Below are 22750 nucleotides of genomic sequence, written 5' to 3' on the forward strand. Positions count from 1 at the left end.
AGGGGGAAAAGAATTAGGGACTCATTCCCTCCCTCCGTCCCTCCCTCCCTGCTGAGTCAATCGACTCTTAACAGTGCTATAGGGAGAGAGCTAGTGTTCCAGTCCTGAACGTGGTGCGAGTGGAGGCCAGGAGGCCCATGCACTTGGGGGGCATGACCAAGTAACATTAAAAACAGGACAGTCCAGGGAGGGAGGGGAAAAAATGAGGAGCTGATAGCAAGGGCTCAAGTAGAAAGCAAATGTTTTGAGAATGATGATGGCAACATATGTACAAATGTGCTTGACATGATGGATGGATGGATGGATGGATGGATGGATGGATGGATGGATGGATGGATGGATGGATAGATGGTGATAAGAGTTGTACAAGCCCCCAATAAAATGATTTAAGAATAAAATAAAATAAAAACAGGACAGTCCTCATTCCCTGCTTGTGAGCATCAGAAACAGGCACAACGGACGGGAAACACCCAGGTGCTACCAGCACTGTTCTCTGAAACGGCGGTCCACAAGGACAACTGTGAAAACCTAGGTCCTCAATCAGATAATCAACAAGAAGAGGGGAGGGATGGGCTATTAAGGAAGGACCGCAGAGGGGGAGAAAGAGAACCACATACAAGGGCAGCTTAACAGGTTATTGTTGCTTTCAGTTCTTGAGACGGGCTGTGTAAATATGTACAGTGTGTCTCTTTAAAGAAAAAATAAATCTCCCCCAAACCCAGATTTTTTTTCTTTAAACCTAACTAGTGATCTTTTTTTTAAAAGCTAAATAGTAAATCTGAAATGGGCTTTAGTGATAGACAAATTCATTTCAAACAAAGACCAAAACAAAATGACCTAAATCCAAGTTCAGAAGGCGCATGGTAGGGCATGTAAACTTAGGTTCCTACGGAGTCCACATCCCAAGTGGCTCTGCTGCTGTCGTGTGATGTCCCCTCACTAGGCATCTTTTTCTCGAGTCTTCTTTTGTTGATTTCTTTTTACCTTCCCAACATCCGCATGCCCCTGTTGTTTGTATCTGCAGGCATGTCCCACCCACTTACGGCTTTTTGCCTAGTGAAGACCCACACGCATTTATACTGAAGAAGAAACACTTGCTCATACTGAGGCACTTAGCTGGGCAATTCAGCCACCAGATGCTTTTAATTCTTAAAATTGACTTCCTGAGTCCGCTTCCCTAACTGGATCGTATATGCCATCCGATGATCTGTATCTCATACCCTGAGTCTGTAACACAGCACGATGATTTCTCGAAACGCACGAAGACCAAGGATCGGGATCAGCACAAAGCTGGTGCTGGTGAAATGACTCTCTGCTCTCCCACTTGGCCACCACCTTTTCCGACAACCATGGTCTGCTACTTCTCTGCTGGGGTCCATCATTCGTTGCCATGGCTACACAGAACTCACGGCCCATTCTCACAGTGATGTGGTTTATCACCGAAGTAACAGGCTGCGGCTCGGGATCAGGATCAACTTAGAAGGAACAGGAACAAATCTGGCACCGGGATCAGGAAACCCCACAGCTAAGGCCTGGACAGGTCCCTAAGTGAAGCGCTTTGCCCTCCCTCCCTTCTTGGGTGCAGGAAAGCTATAGACCCAGGGTTTTCTCAACCTCTGGGGGCCATCTGGTCGCTCCACCACTACCTAGCCTAGATCGTGTCCAGTGGAGCGGCTCAATCAGCTCTTGGATTCTGGGCCTTCTGAGGGGCGTACCAGGCTATCTCTAATTAGCCGTTGCTGTAAATTGGCCGAGCCCACAACCAGGAGAGCTGCTCACTCGGGTCCTTCAGTTGCTTTCTGCTCAGGCCTCTTCTCCGCTGGCTCCGCGCTCACTGGTCCAGCTCACAGTCCGTGTAGCGCCTACCTTCACTCTTAGTTGTTGACTGCCATCAGGCCCCTTCCCTCTCGGTCTTGCCTAACTCATAGTTCATAGCTCATAGCCCCTGGTGCAGTGCTGGGAACACCGGGCTTCCATATGGCTGCTTCTCTGTCAGCAGAGCTCTTTGAATTTCGGGAAGCCAGGAGGCCTCTCTAAAGCCTCTGCAGCGCTGCTTTATGTTCCTGATCCTCATCGTTACAGCCGGGGGCCTCTCTCATCATACCAGAGCCCAACCAGTCCCTCAGTCAACTCGGGTCTTGCTGCCAGAGACCTGGGCAAAACAATCAACCTTTGGGGTAGAAAGGAGCCTGGGAAGGCACCCAAGTCGTATCCCCAAAGAACTATAGCAAAGATAACTCTTCAAGGCTTAAGGGGAATCTCCTTAGCTGCTTTCGCCAGAGAGCCAAGGCAGCAAGGCCCTATTACAGGAGCCTGCTGTACCGCCAAGTCTCTAGGTTAAAGACAACATGCTAATTCCTGCTACTATTTGACATCATGTCAATCATCCGTGATTGTGTGCTTTGGTAACGAATTCTCACTGGAAACTCATATAATGTATTGAAGTAGGAATTGGAAAAAAAAATGCCCCCAAAATGCTGCCTGTAAACAAAACCATTAAGGGGAATATCCCTTTACACATGACCTCATGCATGTGTACAAACACACACACGTAAAGATGGAAAGAGAGGGGGAGAAGGAAGAGGGGAAAAGAAACAATGGAGAGGGAGAGAGAGTGATGCATGGGTTTGACGATGTAATGAGGGCTATGATTGCCCAATTGCCTATTATATTCTATTATTACATGTCCACACCATCAGGATCCCTGGTGGCATAGTGGTTATGAGTCGGGTTGCAGTCTACAAGGTCCATAGTTTGAAACCATCAGCCACTCCATGGGAGAAAGATGGGGCTTTCTATTCCCATAAAGTTATGGTCTCATAAGCCACAGGGCAGTTCTACCCTGTCTTACAGGGTCACGATGAGCTGGGATCAACTCAGTGGCAGTGAAAAAGAGACCACCATTCCACTGCAGCATTCCCAGAGTGATACCGCCCCCTAGAGGGGAACTGGGAAAGTAATACCCACATTTTATCCTGGATTACAGGGCTATCGTACAATGCTTTTAATTGTTGTGGGGAGTGGGGAGGCAGGAAGGACTGAGTGGGCCAAATTAAGTTTGGGAAATTATGAGCTAATGGTTTCATACTATTACAGAAATCTAGCCAAACTCTGATTCCTAATAGTGAATGTGTTCAATCCCAATAAAACATCGGGGGGCACCATGGATGGGTTACTCTGGTTTCAGTGGCTTAACTTCCTAAATCCCGTCCTGAGATTTCTGGATCAGATATGTAAATGGTGCATTCTGAGGCGCTCCTATCTGGCAAGCTATGCGTTCACTGCCACCAACAGAAACAGCATGTCAGTTCCAGCCCAAGGGATACAGTTGATGAAATTCCCAAAAGTTAGTCCAGCCCCTGCTTGGTTTCCCTGAAAGAAATGATGCAATTGAATATCCAGTCTTATCATGGAAATGCAGAGATTCAGAAGTTAGTGGCCAAGGCAAGATCATGTTTGTCATGAGCAACTGCTACTTACACTTCCCAGGTGTTAAAATACAACCCTATGTTAACATCACTGAAAAAAATACCCAAAGGTTTAGTATGCAGTGTCTTGCTACTGGAAGGTGAACAAAGCTTTTCAGCCTTGTATTGGGTCTGGCAGGGGAGAGCGGGGGGAAGGCGGGGTATACACACAAGGTAGCCTTTAGGTGCAATTCTAATCTGCCCCAAGCACCCAGCTCCCTCGTATGTTCTGTTATCACGTGTCTACACAGACCTAAGTAAAGACCCTCAACTCAAGAACAGAGGCTGAGAACGGAGAGGAGCCAAACACAGTAAGCGAGTATCAACATAATCTTGTGGGTTCCCGTACCAAGTGGTTTTCTGAATTCCAATGGTTACTTCCCTGGATCTCATCTCCCCAGCCCCACCCCTTTTTTCTTCTTCCGGCTCCAACTTTGAAATATTGCACATTTTCTCCTTCTGAGTCACGTAACAAACGAGGGCTGCACACACGGACAAAGCTCGGGTCAATGTTAAGGCTGTTAGAGTCAGCAGTGAAGGGCCTGCCCTCAGGAAGCTCACATCCCAGAGGAGGCGGAGACTGGTGTCCATCATTACACTTGTCAAGATAAGACCACACACTCTTAGTCTGCCCGCAGGAGCCCAGGTGGCAAAGTGGTTATACAGTGGACCGCTGTGAGGTCAGCAGTCTGAAACCATTAGCCGCTCCTTGGGAGACACACAGGGTTCTCAACGCTTGTACTCTCCCTGTCTCAAAAACTCACGGGCAGTTTCACGCGGTCATATAGGGTAGCCATAAGTCAGCATCCATTGGATGGCAGTGAGTTTGGTTTGAACTTGGTCTTTCGAAGTGAGGCTGAGAATCCTGACTGACAAGGGGGCACCAATCTGTCGAGACGAATCGTAAGCCAATCCAGACGTAAACCAAACCACCTCTTTTTATTATTGCCTGTTTTTATCATACAGATCCAGTCTTTGAACATGGACAAATAACATCAGGAAACTGTGTGCTGCGGCATTGTATGAAGGACCGATTACTAATGTTAAGCTATACCCAAATCATAAACATCAAAGTGTGGCTCGGCGTCACTAGAGGATGTGGTAAGTTGCCCGATACCTGTATGGGAGAGCTGTCAAGATTCGGTGATAAGCCTCTGCTGCACCATTTACAAAGGCTCTGCTCTGGTGTGGGGGTCTAGACCACTGGGATGTGTTGAGCTATGGCTGAAACACTTGACTTTCATGAAACAAATGTTTTCACACCCAGGAGACCTCATGATAACAATAGCTCAGGTCGACTAAATGTTTTTAAGCAACCATTCCACAGAATTTCTTGACTCTTGACTATCCCTGGCCGTTTCTGGCATGCCTCAGTGATACAAAAATTATCACCACCGCAAATTCTTTGCAGGCCTCCGAATGGCACAAGTTGTTTGAACTCAACTTTTAGACCGCAAGCAGGAAGTTCAAACCCATCTATTGGTGCTGCGCAAGAGGCCTGCTAGCTGCTTCTGTGGATACCCCTGTGTGCTGCTGCGTCTCTCCTGACTCATGGCAACCCTATAGGGCAGGGGAGCGCTTCCCCACAGGGAAGTCTAGGCTGTAACCTTTATGGGACCAGACTGCCAAGTCTTTCCCCCTATTTCACAGCTGGTGGGTTTAAGCCATTAGCAGCCCATGGCTTAAGCACTGAGCCCTCGGGGTCCCTTACAGCCACATAGACCCTACTGCACAATTCTCCTCTGTAATGCGTGGGGCTGCCATGGGAGGGAGCCAACGTGCCGGCCATGATTTTCCTTCTAGATGTGGTCTCTGATGACTTGGAAAAACATGAGCTCAATGGGAAGTGCTAAGCCTATGCCTCCCGTTTGTAAGGTGTCTCTCCAGTCTGGATGCGGAAAAATGATGACGTTTTAACTGAACATCTTACTGGCTCTCTCCCCTGTGGGCACTATGACTGAGTGGATGACCTGAGGCACAATCATTGACCCCTCCTCTCTGTGGACCCTCTTGGTGATCAAGATTCAAGATTCAGTTGAAACGCCCCCCCAAACCCTTCATATCTGCACAGCCTTTCCCCATTGGGAACCCTCTGGTGGGACTGGATGGGGGAACTCTGGCCAAAGGTCTTTCCACTGCTGGCATTTGAGTGGCTTTTCCCCACTGTGGACTCTCTGGTGTTTCCGAAGATACGAACCCCGACTAAAGCGCTTCCCACACTCCACACAACTGTAGGGTTTCTCTCCAGTGTGGACGCTCTTATGGACATACAGCTTGGAGGGAAAGTTGAAGCCCTTCCCACACTCCTCGCACTTGTACGGCTGTTCTCCGGTGTGGATTTTGCTGTGGTTATAAAGTGTGGATTTTAAATGGAAGTGTTTCCCGCACGTCTCGCATTTGAACGGCTTCTCCCCAGTGTGGATGCGCTGATGCTCCCGGAAGCGGGCGGCCTGAATGAAGGCCCTGCCACATGCGCCACAATGATAAGGTTTCTCCCCTCTGTGGACTTTGGAGTGCACGTTCAGTTCTGACCGACGGATGAAGCACTTCCCGCACTCCTCACAGTTGTATGGTTTCTCTCCTGTGTGCACCCGGCAATGCACTTTCAGTGCCGATCTTCGGCTGAAGTCCTTCCCACACGCCTCACAAGTATAAGGTTTCTCGCCCGTGTGGATTCTACAGTGGATATTATAGTCTCCTCGACGGCTAAAGCGCCTCCCACACACTTCACATTTATAGGGTTTGTCTCCGGTGTGGACGACCAGATGAAATTCATAATTGTATTTCATCATAAAGCTCTTCCCACACAGGACGCATTTGTACGGCTTCTCTGCTGTGTGCACGCCCAGGTGGGACCGGAGGTGTGAGCGCTGAATGAAGTTTTTCCCGCACACTTCACATACGAAGGGTTTCTCACCGCTGTGGATCCTCTGATGGGTCCGAAGCCCAGCGGACTGACGGAAGTCCTTCCCACACACGGCGCACTTGTGCGGTTTTTCCCCCGTGTGGAGCATGGAGTGGATATTCAGCGTTGATCTACGACGAAAGTTCTCGCCGCATTTGTCGCACTTGAAAGGCTTCTCTCCAGTGTGGATTCTCTGGTGTTCCCGAAGATGGGAAGCATAAATGAAGGCTCTCCCACATTCCTCACAACGGTAAGGTTTCTGTCCGGGGTGGACGTTGCAATGAACATTTAGTCCAAATCTAGGACGGAAGCCTTTCTCATACGCCTCATATTGGTGTGGGTTGTCTACAGTGTGAGCTTTGGGGTGAGTTTGTAGATGTGAGCTCAGACTGCATTCCTTATCACAGTTGCTGCACTTGCAGCATCTCTCCCCTGTGCGAGCTTCCTGAGGCACATGAACAACGGCGCCGTGATGGAAGCCTTTCCCACACTCACTACGCGTGGGGGTCTTCTCTCCCGAGTGTAATTGCTGATGAAGGTCAAAGCTGGAGACATCGCCAAAGGATTCTGGATGCTTATGACACTGATAAGGCTTCTCTGACATGTGGATCATCGATAGTCCTGCCCCCAATTGGCTGGCCGAATCATCCTGATTGAGGAGCTGAGAATTACTTCTCCTGGGGCCTTGGGACTTTGTTAAGTTTCGCCAGTAGGAAAGCTCTTCCTGCAGCCCTGCTTCAGGAGCAGTCTTCTTCTCACTTTGGATTTGGTCTCCTGTGACGACAGAGAATTCAGAAATGTGGACAAGTGAAAGCTTTGTTCAGAGGTTTCAACAGTTCACACTTAGGACAGAGCCTGAGACGCTAACACACCCAGGAAGGACTCGGTTCCACTCTTCCACTGTGTAAACTGTGCTCTGGCTTACAGGCCTACAGAAGTGAAAAGGTGGCCCAGTGGGCTCCTATTCGCTAAGCCTTAAAGAGACCTGTTAGACCAATCTTCTAGAGGACGGAGAAGTTAGACACCAAGGGCTTCATACAGGAAGGAGAAACATCCAGTGAAATGATACAGACTGTTAACCCGTTGTGACTGCTACTGAATTTTAAAGTCAGCACCAAGCCTTTATGGTGAAGTTTCAAAGTAAAAAAGTATACAGATATGGCTGGGACAACTACAGGTCCTCTGTAAAAGAATGAAGCTGGACCCACACCTCACACCATATACAGAAATGAATTCAAAACGTGTCAAGGACCCAAAACCCACAAAACTCTTGGAACAAAACAGAGGTCATTCAGCAACAACGTGTTCCACAACCGGACACCAAAAGCAGGAGCGACAAGAGAGAAATACCGCAGAGACTCGAGTACAAGCCGAGTTCTTTTCAGCACTTAAAAAAAATCATTTTATTGGGGGCTCGTACAACTCATCACAATCCATCCAGCCATCCAGCCATCGTGTCAAGCACATTTGTACATTTGTTGCCCTCATCATTCTCAAAATATTTGCTTTCTACTTGAGCCTTTGGTATCAACTCATTTCCCCCCCTCCCTTCCTACTCCCTCCTGAACCCTTGATAATTTATAAATTATTATTATTTTGTCATATCTTACACTGCCCAACGTCTCCCTTCATCCACTTTTCTGTTGTTCATCCCCCAGGGAGGAGGTTATATGTAGATCCTTGTAATCGGTTCCCCCTTTCCACCCCACCCTCCCTCCACTTTCAGTATATTTTTATGCTGAAAAGCCCCCCAGTGTGGTAAAATTAGGTGCCTCAACTTATACTCAAGTATATAGGGCAAATAAACTGGACTTCATTGAATTTAAAAAACTTTGTGCATCAAAGGACGTTATCAACAACATAAAGAAGCAACCCGTGGAATGGGGGAGAACTTAGGAACCATGGACCTGATAAGGAGTTAATGGCACATTAACAGGACTCCTGCCGCTCATCAACAGAAAAACAACAATAACCCAATTCTTAAAAATGGACAAAGGATTTGGATAGACAAACAAATGACCGTGGGCATGAGATGCCCCACGTCAGTCGGGAAAGGAAAGCAAAACCACAGTAAAACCCACTGCAGCCTCACTATTACCAGACAAAAAAGAAAATAATTTTTAATGAGGGAGCAAAGATGTTAGCACCCTCGTGTATCATTGGGAGGGCTGTAAAAAAAATGACCCTTCCACTGTAAGAAACCGTCTGGTGGCTCCTGAAAAAGTTAAACAGAAGCAGCAACCATTTGGCCCAGCAATTCCTAAGTATATGTTTCCCCAAAAGACTTCCAAGCCGGGACTCACGTAGTTGGATATCAGTGTTCACTGCAGCACGATTTACAAGAGCCAAATGGTGGAAACATCTCAACTGTCGATCACTAGACGAATAGCTGAACAACAGAAGGTCTATCCATTCCATGGAATATTATCCCAGCATAAAGAAGAATGATAGGATGAATCTTGAAAACAATATGCTGAACGAAATAAGTTGGACACAAAATGACAAATGTTGTATGGTTCCACCTATAGGAAGTACCTCAAATAGACGAATGTATAAAGGGCAAAGTTTATTAGTAGCTACCAGGGGCAGGTGGGGGAACAAGAGGTGTTATTAAGGGGCACTCGTTTCTGTGAAGTGCTTTACATTTTTTTACTTTTTAATTCGGATGAAAAATTGGGGTGCATGTAAACATGATTAGTATTGCAGAACTATACAGGTAAAATGGTTGTAATGGCAAATATGTCATGTATGTATCACAGTATAAATCCAACTGGCAAAAAAATGGATAGAAAAAAATAGGAATCAACAGGAACTATAAGAAAAGCAGTAATAAAATTATTACTTGAGTTTAAGCATCATATCTGAAAAATCAAGTATCTATGTGTTTATGGCTATACTGTGGTGGCTGGAACTGTGGCCCCCACAAATGTATGTTGCGTACAATCCCTGGGACTTGTGAACCTGACCTTTTTTGGAAAGGTCTTTGAAGATGGACAACCAGGGCCATCGAGTCCATTCTGGCTCACAGCACCCTACGGGACTGCATCCATCTGCTTTTTAGGGTTCCCGAGACTGTTAATCTTGACAGAAGCCTGCAAACCTTTCTCCCTGGGAGTGGCTGGTGGATTCAAACCGCTGACCTGTTGGCTAGCACCCCAAGATACCTGGACGCTAGAAGACAGACTGGGTAGGTCCTAAGGCAAAGGAGCGATGTCTTAGTGAAAGGCATTCCCACACTGCAGCTGCAAGAGGCTAGCAGAGGGTGACAGGGAGGAGAAAACCTCCTCCAATAGAGACCCTGAAGAAGAGCCGTCCACTCACATGCCAATTTGATTCTGGGGTTCTGGCCTCCAGCACTTGAAACAATAAATGTCTGCTCACAAATCCACCTAGTTTGTGATGGCATGTGATAGTGACCACAGAAGACCAGTGTTTCCTTTGTCACTCGGGCTACTGTAAAACACCCCACGTGGATGGCTTCAACAATCCAGATTTCTTTGCGATAGTTCTGGAGGCTGTAAGCACACAGGAGTCTTGGCCAGGTCAATTTCTTCTTTATTGATAGGCCTGGGCATTCCTTGGTATCTTGGCATTCCCTGACTTATACAGGATTCCCAAGTGACATATGTCTTCCCCGGTGGGAAGACATCTCCATTTACAACTGCGGAGCAGAATATTTCTATTTCATCTATTTCAGAATACATCTATTTCAACTGACTGGTGGGTGACAATACATTAGATTACATCATGGACGGTAATAGGATCTACTCAACACCAAAAGCTTTAATCACATATCACTCCATGACATCAGCTAGACAGATCGTTTGGACAAAAAACTGGGAATCACAGACTAGCCAAATTGACCACCACATACTCATACATACATATTCAACTGCACACACCAACAGCACAATTTATAGAAAATGTGGACCCTTTTCAGCACCAAAAAAAAATGTGGACCCTGCTGACACTCGACAACTAATCAAAGGCAGTTTCTCAAACATTTTTTCCTAACTTGGCCAACTTGAAGAAATAGTCCCAGACACATTTCCGTAAGTACATAAATACAAGGGGGCTTCACAAAGTGGGTGTGTGACACGATTGCAGAAGACAAAAGGGGTGCACCAAATGTGGTGAAGAGAGGTGAAAAGAAGCGAAGAGCGCGGATGGTGCGCAGCTATCAAAGGTTATCGCGTCTAGGGTCTTAAAGGCTTGAAGGTGAAACAAGCAGCCATCCAGCAGGGAAGCAAATAAGCCCACATGGAAGAAGCACACCAGCCCGTGTGATCATGAGGTATCGACGGGATCAGGTATCAAAAGATCCAAAACAAACAATTATATTGATGTGAATGAGGGGGGTTGGAGTGGAAACCCAAAGCCCATCTGTAGACAACTGAATATCCCCCCACATCAAAGGGTTATATAAGGAAGGGATGATTCAACCAAGGTGTAGTATAGCACCAATGAATCACACATCATTCTTCTAGTTCCTGAATGCTTCCTCCCGCCCACTCCATGACCCAGATCTACCTTACAAATCTGGCTAGACTGGAGAACACACATTGGTCCAGATAAGAGCTCTGGACACATGAAATTCAGGACAGATAAACCCCTCAGGAACAGCAGTGGGAGTAGTGATATCATGAGAGTAGGGGGATGATTGCAGAGGGGAAGGGGGAGAAAGGAGGAACCCATCACAAGGTTGGATATGTAGCCACCACCTTCCTAAAGGGACAAATAACAGAAATGGGGGTGAAGGGAGACAACGGACAGTGTAAAATACAAAATAATAATATATAATTGATCAAGGATTCATAAGGGTGGGAGAGGTAGGGAGAAAAAGAGGAGCTTATACCAAGGGCTCAAGTAGAAAATGTTTTGGAAATGATGATGGCAATATATGTACAAATGTGCTTGCCACAATGGATGTATGTATGGATTGAGCCCCCAATAAAATGACTGGCGGAAAAAGTGGGTGTGAGTGTGCTGTATAATTTTTTCCTTCCATTTCCCCATGAACTATTTGAAGCCCCCATGTATCACTGAGACATGGATTGACCCACTTCTGACAAATGTCTTATTTCATTAAATTTCCTTCTACTGCCTCTCAAGCCATTCATACGATTGGTCAGTGGATGCTGAACAAACTCTGGTGTTTTCTACCCTATTTTGTTTCATAAACAATTTTTTTTAAAAGTAGATAGGAGTCAGTTCCCCAAAATCCGGTGACCATTCTAGGAGCCCCAAAGCCTTGGACACCCGAGGAAATACAGAGACTCCAGAGAGAGGCCGTCCTCACCCACAGAGACCAGGTTCCTGAAGTTCTCCAGCATCACATCCTGGTACAGCTTCCTCTGGGCAAGGTCCAGCAGCCCCAGCTCCTCCTCGGTGAAGACCACAGCCACATCCTTGAATGTCACGGATTCCTATAACATCAAGCACAAGTACCATCCACCAGAAAAGGGGAAACACTGGCTAGGTTGGAAGGATGGGGTGGGAAAGAGTCATTCCAGATTGTGTGGGATGAGGCATGGTGTGGGTCTCCCCACCCATCTTGAATCTTGACAATGCCCTCCTTTCCTCAGCTTCAGGGGAAGTGGAGGCAAAGAAGAAAAGCGCTTCTATTTGTACTTGGTGTCTTCAAACGAAACCCCGATTGCTCTCCAGTGGCGCATGCCAGGATACACGTTGCCCTATGGTCAATGACCCCAGAAACCTTTATCAATTTCTTTTCAACCGAATTTGATAACATGCACCTTCTTCCATATACTACAGACAGTTTCCTGGTCTGCCTAACTACCCTATTTCCCTGAAAATATGACAGTCTTATATTAATTTTTGCTCCCAAAGATGCACTAGGTCTTATTTTCAGGGGATGTCTTATTTTTCTATGAAGAAGAATACGGTACACATTTATTGTTTTATTAAAAGAGATCTCGCACTTCCTGTCTGCTCCGGCTGCGCTGCGGCCAACAGTGAGCTGCACACGGCGGCGCCCACTGCTATGGTCCAGAGTCCAGAGTTACGGAAGCTTGGGGGGGGGGCCTTATTTCTGGGAGGGGGGGTGCCTTATATTTCAGCGAGAGGCAAAACTGTAAGTAGGTCTTATCTTGGGGGGATGTCTTACTTTCGGGGAAACACGGTGGCAAGGTTTGGGTAACCTGTCTTGGATCGGTCTGTTGTTGGGCCCCTGTAAGGCCAAGTCGCACTTCACAGCTCTGAACTGCAGCATTTGATTTAGTGCTTGGAGCCACCCAACACCCCAACAAGGGCCTGCTGTGTCACGCAGGACAAGGACCTCCACACTACTGCGTAGAATGGTTCCTGCATTACAGGGTTCTTTGGGGGAGTAGGCAAAACAATGGACAGGTAGCCCCCGACTTCTGTAGTTGAGTCCTGGCGAACTACAGTCAATACCATCCTTTGCAGCTTCTCGTAGTCGCTATGTACAACATGCAGGGTTACAGCGTGTAATCTGCGGATGGTATCAGTCTCACACTGACCACCAATGACAATGATTGGATTTTCAAAAGTATTGATCACCAAAAGTTGGGGGAAACAGAAAGCATTCTCCCAAGTCAACTCCCCCAAATATATGTTAGACTTAGGACAGTGCTTGCCGCTCATGGTAAATGATTGTCAAGTTACCTCGCTGAAGGCAGTCAGTTGCCAGACTACTGTCTGGTCCCACCATAGGTAGGCCTCACTCCCTGTTGTTAAGGATAATGGGCTACTTCTCCCTAAAGGCTTGTGGCCATCAGTTTGGTCCCTGCAGGGTGGGTTTACACCCTACTGATTATGGTTTCTATAGTGAGCCAGAGAACAGGTCAAACCTGCTCAGTGACATCCAAAGTTAGGCGCCATCATGAATCTAGGGTCCGCCCATCTTGTCACATGTATACCCTTATTCCCTCCTCTTCCAATAGTGTATGAACCCCTAGATAACCCCCCTCCCATTACTATATTACCTATAGCACAACCCTTTCCTGTGATGTATGTCTTCACCTGTAATTAGGGAGCTTTCATGTCCCCAGAGAATATAAAAGCCTTGGTTAGCAATAAATATATCTTTCCAGGTGGACCACCAAGTGAGGCTGAGGTGAGCATACTACCATGAAATGTGTCTGACTCCATTATTTCAATCTCCCTTCTATCTCTCATGCTCTTTAGGACTTTACTATAATCTTATTGTTGCTGTACAATTGTGCTTACTGGACCCGTGATGATGTGTTAGGGGCTAGTCTGCCCTGACAAAAAGTAAAACAAACAAACAAACAAAAAGAACAGATCAACCATACAATGAGGTCATTGAAACAGAACCCCGACTACCTATACATAGCTCTTGAACACTGTGGCACAGATGGAGTTAACAAACATTAACTACTTTTCTTATTTTCTTTCTTGTTATCTCTCTCGTCCCATTTCTTGGCTGCACATTAGTCCAGATGTGGAACAAGGAATTTGGCTGGCTTGTTCCTGGCTCCTAAATGAAGCCAATACACTAAACCAAACTCTGCCATCGAGTCAATTCTGATTCCAGGTGACACAGTAGGGCAGCCTAGAACTGGTCATGTGGGTGGAAGAGACTGTAGTTCTTTACAGGAGTAGAAAGTCTCATCTGTCTCCCATGGAGCTACTGGGGGTTTCAAACTGCTGACCCTGTGGTTAGCAGCCCAGAAAGCAACCAACTACACTACCCGGGCTCCGAACATAGCCTAGAAGCCTGGGCATTTTCCCAGTGACTGGAGTGTCTTCATTGTTCAGCGTGGGCACCTGGGACCACACTTGATTGCTTAGTCTACCAAGTAATTCAAGATGGAGACAGGAAATCTCTTTGTACAGCCAGAGAGATGCATCCGAGGACAAGAAGTTTAGAGGTGTGAGCCATGGGATAGCTCCCTCACTTCCAGGACGTGGGACTTGCCTTGGTTCAGGCACTTGGGCCCATGCAGGGAAATCTCATTAAAAACTCTGGACACCGAAGGTCAGATGAACCTCTCCCAGCTGACAAGATTCTGCGTTATCGTCACACTTCGATGTGCCAGGAGAGAAAGGAGTCCTTGCAGACAGTGACAGCTTTGTCTTGGGGACGCTCCCAAGACTCAGCCTGTGTGCCTCTTCCTCTGGTTGGTTCTGTTTGATATGCCTCTGCTACAATCGGTCTGTTATTTTAAGTACAGTGGGGCTTCAAAGAGTCGTGGAAAATTCCATTACCCCTTAATTCCATTTCTCCATGAACTTTTGAACACCTCTTTCCCCCAGCCCAGTTGTGCCACCTTTCTTGAGTGCCGTGAGATGTTTTCACAAATGATCACAACTGAGGGGTGGTGAGAGGCCCTAGGTTTGCAGTCAACTGGTCCCAAGGGAGGGTGGCGGTTCAAATCCATCAAGAGGCACCCCAGGGGCAATGAATGTACAACTGTGCCTTACACAATTGATGTATGGATGGATTGTGATAAGAGTTGTATGAGCCCCCAATAAAATGATTGTTGAAAAAAGAGGCGTCCTAGGTTAAAAAAAAGGCTTAACTATTCTAATGGTGCGTAGTAGGGTACAAGTTGGGCTGGATGCTAACCGTAAGGTCAGCAGTTTGAAATCCCCAGCCTTTTCATGGGAGAAAGATGAGGCTTTCTACTCCCGTAAACAGTTACCGTCGAAGAAACCCACAGGGGCAGTGCTACGGGTCACTCTGACTAGGAATGGGCTCAATGGCAGTGAGTTTGAGTTGGATCTGCTTCTGGAAAGTTCCAGCCCTGAAAAACCCCTCTGGAGTATCATTCAACCCGGAAAGACCTGGGGTCACCAGGGGTCGGAAGCAACTCGAGGACAGCTGCTATTTTACAAAACAGTCAACGTACCATGTGTCCAATGTGCTCATGTGTCAACTGGAGCTCTCAAGTACACGGAGGACGACAAAACACCTTTTGAAGTGGCTTATCTGCCTTACAACTGGCATAGAGTACCAGCCCCGCAGGATTACTTAAAACAATAAAATGCCTCACTCACTTCGATGGATACGAGTAAGGACCTTCAGTGGGAACGTGGACGTGGGAACATCAGAAAGAAGCGTTATGTAATCTCCGACGCAAAAGCGCCCTTAAAAACGAGGCGGGCAGCGCGGAGACAAATAGATAGGAATGTCCACGAGGAAACGGGAATGCGAACATCGGGATGCCGAGTTTGTGCGGAGGACAGCGGCACAATGGGAGGATGGCGCCTTCTCCATCCTCGTTTCACCTTCGTTTGGAAATGAGACTCAATAAACAGAAAACACTGGAAAACCCGAACATCAAACTCACTGTCGGTGAGTCAATTCTGACACTCGGAGACCCTACAGGAGAATGGAGAACACTGCTCTGGGTTTTCCGACACTGTCCATCTTTACCGGAGTGAACAGCTTCATCTTTCTTCCAACGAGAAGCATGGGTTCCAAGCACTGGCCTTGTGGCGAGCAGTTCGCTGTGTAAACTCCAACAGACCAAGGTATCTGGGCACCCAGACTGTCCTGAAAGGCTCGCTGTTTACCTTGAGTGTTTCCCCCACAGAGCCAATAATAGGTCCAGTTGGGAGTGACGAGATAGGATTTTAACAATGAGAAAGGCAAGTTCTACTCACCTTGCACATGTTCATTTTGCTTCTGCTTTCTAGTGATGTCGAGGCCCGAAGAGGCAGAACTAGGGAAGGATTAAAAAGGACATGAGACAAAATGATTAAACAATTAGAAAATATGTTTGTTTGTTTGTTTAAGGCATGAAGGGGAAAAAAGGGCATGAAAGGTGGCCAGGGATGCTGTCTGCCTACATCACCTTTCTCCCTCAGACCAGCTGGTGGTTTTGAACGGCTGACCTTGCAAAAGAGTCCTGTCTTTCAGTGTCCGGGGTTTCTTGTTCTCCTGCCGTTAATACTGTGAGGTCGTCGCCGCTGTTTTCCCATATGGATAGTCAGTTGACCTGGAATAATAGATGGAAAAGAGTCTATTAGCCTACTGCGGTGTGTTCTTTTCCACACCACGCGAGTTTGTTTCTATCTAGAGGTTGTCCTCTGTACTGCATTTTCATTCAGGAGACTGTGTTTTCTACTCCCATAAAGAGTTACCGTCTCAGAAACTCACAGGGGGAGTTCTACACTGTCCTATAGGGCTGCAACTCAGCAAGTGTCAGTGGTAGTGAGTCACTTCATTATTATTCTACACTTAAGAAAGGATGGCTCTATAAGGCTCCAATTCCTCTTCTAGATTAGCCTGGTTCCTCCTCTTCCTTTCCACCTCGTTTTTATAATCACCTTATCAATGTCCAAGAAAACTCAATGTTGACTACTTTTATTGGGTTTGAATTGATGGTGTAGACTACTTAAGAACTGACCTCTTGGAAATACTGGATCTTTAAGCCATGAATACAATATTAATTATTTATTTCGAGGAATGCCTGTTATACATAAGCAGGTTTTCAAACATTTGTGGGAAAAGTGGTTTTTACAGCCCCTGACAGACATGTCGCTTAACATCAGTTTAGGCAACGAATGACTACACATGTGACCATGGTCCTATAAAGGTGTTTGCGACTCTGTGTGGCAGTTACAAAACCTGTTGTCAATTTGAGAGGATTAAGAGTGAAGTGGTGGAGTTTAGCCTGTCAATCAGATTGGAGCTTGATGATCTCATTTGGAGGCAAGAGGGAGATAAATAGCCTGCTGGAGGCGGAACACTCGCTGACTCCCTGGGAGACATCGCAGCTGACAAGACATGGAACTACACTACTGACTTGAGCTGGAGGAGCCACATGGAGACCCCTGCCAGCACAGAGATGCTTACAACGCCATTGGATCCACAAGACTGCCCACCACTGGCCCGTGATCATCCTGCATTCAGCATCATTGCATGTGTTTCATGAGTCTAAAGAGGACTTTATAGATTGGTATCAGACATGTGGGCTAATATCGGACTTATGGACTTGATCTGGATTGGGCTGGGATATTTCTCAATATTCAACTGCTCTTGTATATAAAGCTCTCTCTTATACACATGTCTATGAATTTGTTTTTCTAGTCTACCCAGACTAACACACTGTGTGTGTGTGTGTTGTTTTTGTAAGGAAAAAGTAACCCTTATTTCCCCCTAATGGGTATTAAAGACACCCCAACCCAGACTCTTACAGCACCACTAGTTTTGGAAACTGAGTTTTTAGAAACAGACAACAGAAAACAAATTAGCTGACCAGGGCTTTATAGACCAGGGCAGGGAACATTCGACCCTGAGACCATCAACACCAGGCCGTTGAAATTTCAATACCTTGAAATCATCAATACAAAATCAACACACACCTCACCAAAGAAAAGCAGTTCTAGCTACCACATTAGGGGGCTGTTAATTGTTTGACTAAACCGCACAGACTAATATTTTTTTGCCCCCCACCCCTGCACAGGCTAATTTTTAAGCTGATAATTTTGTATGGCCTTCAAATGATGTTATAAATATCCGAATGGCTCTTGGCAGAAAACAGGCTCCCCACCCCTGGCCTACAGGCACGTTTATTGTGAATGAGCCAAGGGACCTCGTGCATCTGGGTGGCTGTGACTGTACACAAGGCGGATGTGCTGAACTTGGCACGGGCACCGGATGCCCAGGACCGCTTTGGAACTGTGGTTCAGTGACTACACACAGTGGTCCCAGCAGCGCTGCCTGTTGGCTTCAAAACAGCCACCCTAATTCTGGTAGGATCACGATTGAGACGATACACTGCATGAGTCATCTTTGGGGTCCGACAAGATGTGGGTTCCTCTCTTGGCAGATCGTCTCACCAGCTGTCATCCTCTTGGGCAAATTATAACATCTCTTTGCCTCCATTCTGTCTTCTGCAAATCAGGAAGTAACAGAGCCCCCATGGCAACCGGGGCTCTTCCTTCTTTGCAGCTAGAGAGAAGCGTATGCTGCTCTGGGCTCACGAAGGCAGTATCTATCACAGGTCTGCCAGATGGACCTCTGCCATGATTTGTCGAGTGCAGGTCATGTGTGACCTCTAACAAAACCTGTTGAATCGGCTTGACTGTCTTCCTGAATCGTTGCCTGCACAATGTTTTAATTAGCATCAATAACTTTTCTAAAATGATAAAATCAAGTGCGTTTCTATCCTGGAGCAGAAAAGATCTTTTTATCTCTGTGAACAGAGGAAAGGTAAACATGAGTAATTAGTTATTGCTTAGAGCAAGCAAAAAAAACCCAAAAAACCTTCAAGAATACTTAAGGAAAAATATTGCCTGAAAATAGTTCAGTATTTGCTCAAAAGTTAAACATAGAACTACTGATAGCAGCTGTGTGCCTAGGTATCTGCCCAGGAGAAATTAGCATTTGGTGCTTCTGTTCTGTTTAGTGTCAGGGATCTTAAAAACTTGCAAGTAGCCTCCAAGGCATGACAATTTGTCTGTCTGACGGGCCAGCTGATGAAGGGAGTGAGGAATGTAAGGAATGGGTGACAATGGCCACTATGAACAACTGCCTCCTTTGCCACGAGACCTGAAGAACCGGTGCCTGGCTACCATCACTGAACATTTTGATCGAAGAGACTACAGAAAAAAATCTTGATCCAAAACAGGAGGAAACGCAGAACAGAACTTCAAATGATCACCCGCTCGACTTTCTGGACTCATGGAGGGTGAGTGAAGCCCTACAAATACTGCCCTGTGATCAACTTTAAACCTTCAATAAAAAAATATCCTGGAGGAGGGGGGCAGAGGAAGGGAGGGGGAAGGGGGCAAAAAGGAAAATGAGCTGATTCCAGGAACCCAAGAGGCAAGCGAATTTTGGGAATGATGAGGGCAACAAATGCATAGATGTGCTCTACACAATTGATCTATGTATTGTGATGAATTTTATGAGCCCCAATAAATTGATTTAAAAAATATATATATCCTGAGGGGGGGTTCTTAAAAGCAAGTCACAGTTTAGCTTAACTAGTAAAAACGGTCTGCATGGAGCCTTCCAGCCTTTAAAGAACCATCTATGTGGGATCACCTGGACAACTCCGAGGATTGGACAGAAATCTTGGGAGGGCATTGAGTTCATGTTAGGAAGGAACAACTGATAATGTTTGGATAATGTAATCAATGACCCTGATTGTGCATCCAGAAACAGGAGGTGTACGTGGTGCTGTGAATATTCCCAAGAACAATAAAAATAGTTGTTTTTTTTAAGTACCACCTCATAAAACTACCATGAAGTATCAGTATCAGTGCATTCGTTGGTATAACTCCCTTAGAAAGAAAAGTTAAAGCTTTATTGTTATCATTATTCACAGCTGAGAATACTTCGCCCATACTGTACAATAGAGCTGTGTACCTTTGTGGAAAAGCACAGATCTTACCCACCTGGCTTCTGCTGCCAGCCACCAGTCAGTCAGGGTCTCTACCTCTGAGCAGTTCATTTAGAGAAGCTGGGGTGAGGAAGGAAAGGAAGCTGAATTATAATGGTTGCTTCTGATGGCAAGAAATGTACAAATGTGCTTGACACAATGGATGGATGGATGGATGGTGATAAGAGTTGTACAAGCCCCCAATAAAATGATTAAGAAAATAACACACACACACACACACACACACACACACACACACACACACACGGTTGCTTCACTGCCCCAGATGAACAGTTAATTCGCCTCACCCATCTCCCTGGCTCGAAAACCCACTGGCCACCGAGTCAATTCACCAAGTCTCACGGTGACCGTGTTGGGTTCTGAGACTGGACATTGTTATGGGAGCGGATAACCTCCTCTTTCTCCCCAAGAGCGGCTGGTGGGTTTGAACGACCAACCTCAGGATAAGCAGCCCAAAGGCTATCCTATCCCAAAGCGCCAGCCCAGGGGCCTGTGCACCTGGTCTCAGCTGGAAGCTAAACCCTTCTTTCTAAAAAGGAGTCAGAAGGGATTCGGGATGATCCACTTCCCTGCAGGCTACAGGAGCGATGGGACAAGACCACTGCAGGTGGAGCCCTGGCGGCGTCTCCAGGTAGGTCACCGCTGTATGGGAACCGAGAGCTTATTATTATTAGAATGACAGTACTGATCACATATCAGGCATGGCATCGCATGGCGACGCTGCGTGTGTCCGTGCAGCTGACTTTTCCCACGTCTTCCTTTGGAGGCTCCCCCGGGTGGGCTAGGACCGCCAATGGCTGGCACTCCCTAGGAACTCCTCCTGGACACCCAGGAACTCCTCCTGGACACCACCCCGTCCACTCTCAGAGCCATGCTGCTAGGAAGAGACGTGGCAGACGTGCGATCGGAGGCACAGGGAGATCAAGTCACTCGGCCGGAGCTCCATCTACCACGGGGGTGGCAGCGCCGGTGGCAGAGGGAGGGTGGCAGCTGCTCGCCGCGAAGACACTGACTCTCCGAGTCCCGAAGGATGCGCAGGCGGAGGCCGGCCCCGACCCGGCGGCCCGCGGACACCCGCAAGGGCAGGTCCCCCTAGAGACGTGCAAACCGCCGAGCGCCGCCCTCAAACCTCGGCTTCCGCGCCGAAGCTGTCCGCACCGAGCCGCGGGGCGAACGTCGCGGACGTCCAGCGCCGGCCTGGGAGAAAAGGAAAGGTCGCCAGACGCCGGGCGGCAACACCACCACGTTGGGAAAGATGGCAGGGGCGGAAGTAGAGCTCAGAGCCGCCGGACTACATTTCCCAGAATCCCACAGAGCGTCCCAGTAAACGGAAATGACGCAGGCGCCGCGGGATTTGCGCGCCTGCGTACTCTCCTTTCGTTTATTTTTTTTCTCCCAGGTATTGAATCTTTATTCTGAGAACTTGCATATCTAGTTTTCTTTTTTTTTCTCTCTCTCTTTTTTAAATCATTTTATTAGGGGCTCATAGAACTCATCACAATCCATACACACATCAATTGTGTAAAGCGCATTTGTACATTCATTGCCCTCATCATTCTCAAAACATTTTCTCTCCACTTAAACCCCCGGCATTAGGTCCTCATTTTTCCCCTCCCTCCCCGCTACCGCCTCCCTCATGAGCCCTTGATAGTTTATAAATTGTTATTTTGTCATATCTTACCCTGTCCGACGTCTCCCTTCACCCACTTTTCTGTTGTCTGAGATCACATATAATTCCTTGTAATCCGTTCCCTCTTTCCTACCCACTCTCCCTCTACCCTCCCTGTTTCGCCACTCACTTCACTGGTCCTGTAGGGCTCATGCCCACAAGACCGGCAGGGAGCAAAGCCCTAAGACTTCAGTTGATTCCAAAATCAAAATTAAGACTCATTGCCATCAAGTCAATTCCGACTCATAGCGAACGGCCCTTGCGGGTTTCCCAGACCATGACCCTATGGAAGCAGAAAGCCTCCTCTTGGTCCCTTGGGTTGGCTGGTGGGTTTCAACTGCTGACCTTGCAAAGCGAAACCCACTGTGCTCCAGGGCTCCTATATCCAACCTGTTTAGATAAGATGAATTAGTACACGGCTCCTGGATCTTCTAGCAGAAAATAATCTGTACAAGTGATGATTTTTTTTAATGTTGTTAATTGTGAGGTTGGAGACAGAGGCATGGAACAGAGATAGAATTTAGCCAGGAATGTGGAGTTGAGAAAGATTTTATGGAGGGAGGGAAAGGAGCAGAGAAAGGGTCCGGACCCGGCCCAAACCAATTGGGTAAAGCTTTAGAGACCACACAATATTTATCTCATCTCACCAAGTGCAACACCCGCAATGCAACACCCCTTATCCTACTCCCTCCCTATGTTTCCAGTTCCCAATCCTCTTTCCTAACCCTTCTAAACCATGTCCTTGGTTAAATGCTGTCCTTCCTGATTTCAAACTCTTGCTTGTTTTAACGTGGCCCTTTCAGAGCAGTTGATAGTGATAGATGGGCACCATCTTGTGCTTCTGGTCCCAGGGTCATGGAGAATGATGCTCAAGTGGCCCATGAGCCCACTGGACGAATTGTTTCCATGAATTTTTATTGTTCATTGATTTTCTATAGAGACCAATAGTTGTACCGTAGATGGCTGTTCACAAGCTTTTAAGAACACTGGTACTACTCACCAAAGTAGGATATAGAATATTGGTTTTGTGGACTCTTTGAGCTGGGTCTGGACTCTGCTGCCACTTCCCCCAGCTCTCCCGAAAGACAGCCTGCTGGACTGTGCGGCCTCTTCCCCCCTCTCTCAAGGCCAGAGCTGGACTGTGCAGTCTCTGCCTCTAGAATTCCAAAGAACTTATCTCTCTGGGCCGGGTCTGTACAGCCCCTTCCCTCAGTGTTCCAGGATGATTTACTCACAGACCACGTCCTGACTCAGACCCGCAGCTGCAGCACCAGAAGGCCCCCCTTCCTCTTAACAGTGCATGCGTCTCAAGTCCTATACAGTATATGTCCCACTGCCTCACTGC

At 47.1% G+C, this 22750-nt stretch overlaps 2 protein-coding genes across 2 annotated transcripts in view; both read right to left on the bottom strand.

Moving 5' to 3' along the window:
• The window catches only part of LOC123521953 (zinc finger protein 234-like), a 34519-nt gene extending 22782 nt beyond the window's left edge, over positions 1–11737 (bottom strand). The window contains exon 1 of the mRNA XM_045292413.1: positions 11672–11737. The gene's annotated coding sequence lies outside the window, so the exon portion shown is untranslated. The remainder of the gene's footprint in view (positions 1–11671) is intronic.
• LOC101663539 (zinc finger protein 234) lies at positions 4388–20955 on the bottom strand. The gene is given in 7 exon segments (XM_030886349.2): positions 4388–5602; positions 5604–7146; positions 11672–11798; positions 15988–16046; positions 16219–16322; positions 19732–19796; positions 20866–20955. Coding segments are annotated over 4 exon segments (1803 nt in total). The 5' UTR covers positions 16003–16046; positions 16219–16322; positions 19732–19796; positions 20866–20955; the 3' UTR covers positions 4388–5484.
• Between the last annotated feature and the right edge of the window lie 1795 nt (positions 20956–22750).

This window comes from Echinops telfairi, unplaced genomic scaffold (assembly GCF_000313985.2).
Source record: "Echinops telfairi isolate 266 unplaced genomic scaffold, ASM31398v2 ScPeMD7_655;HRSCAF=1070, whole genome shotgun sequence".
NCBI lineage: Eukaryota > Metazoa > Chordata > Mammalia > Afrosoricida > Tenrecidae > Echinops > Echinops telfairi.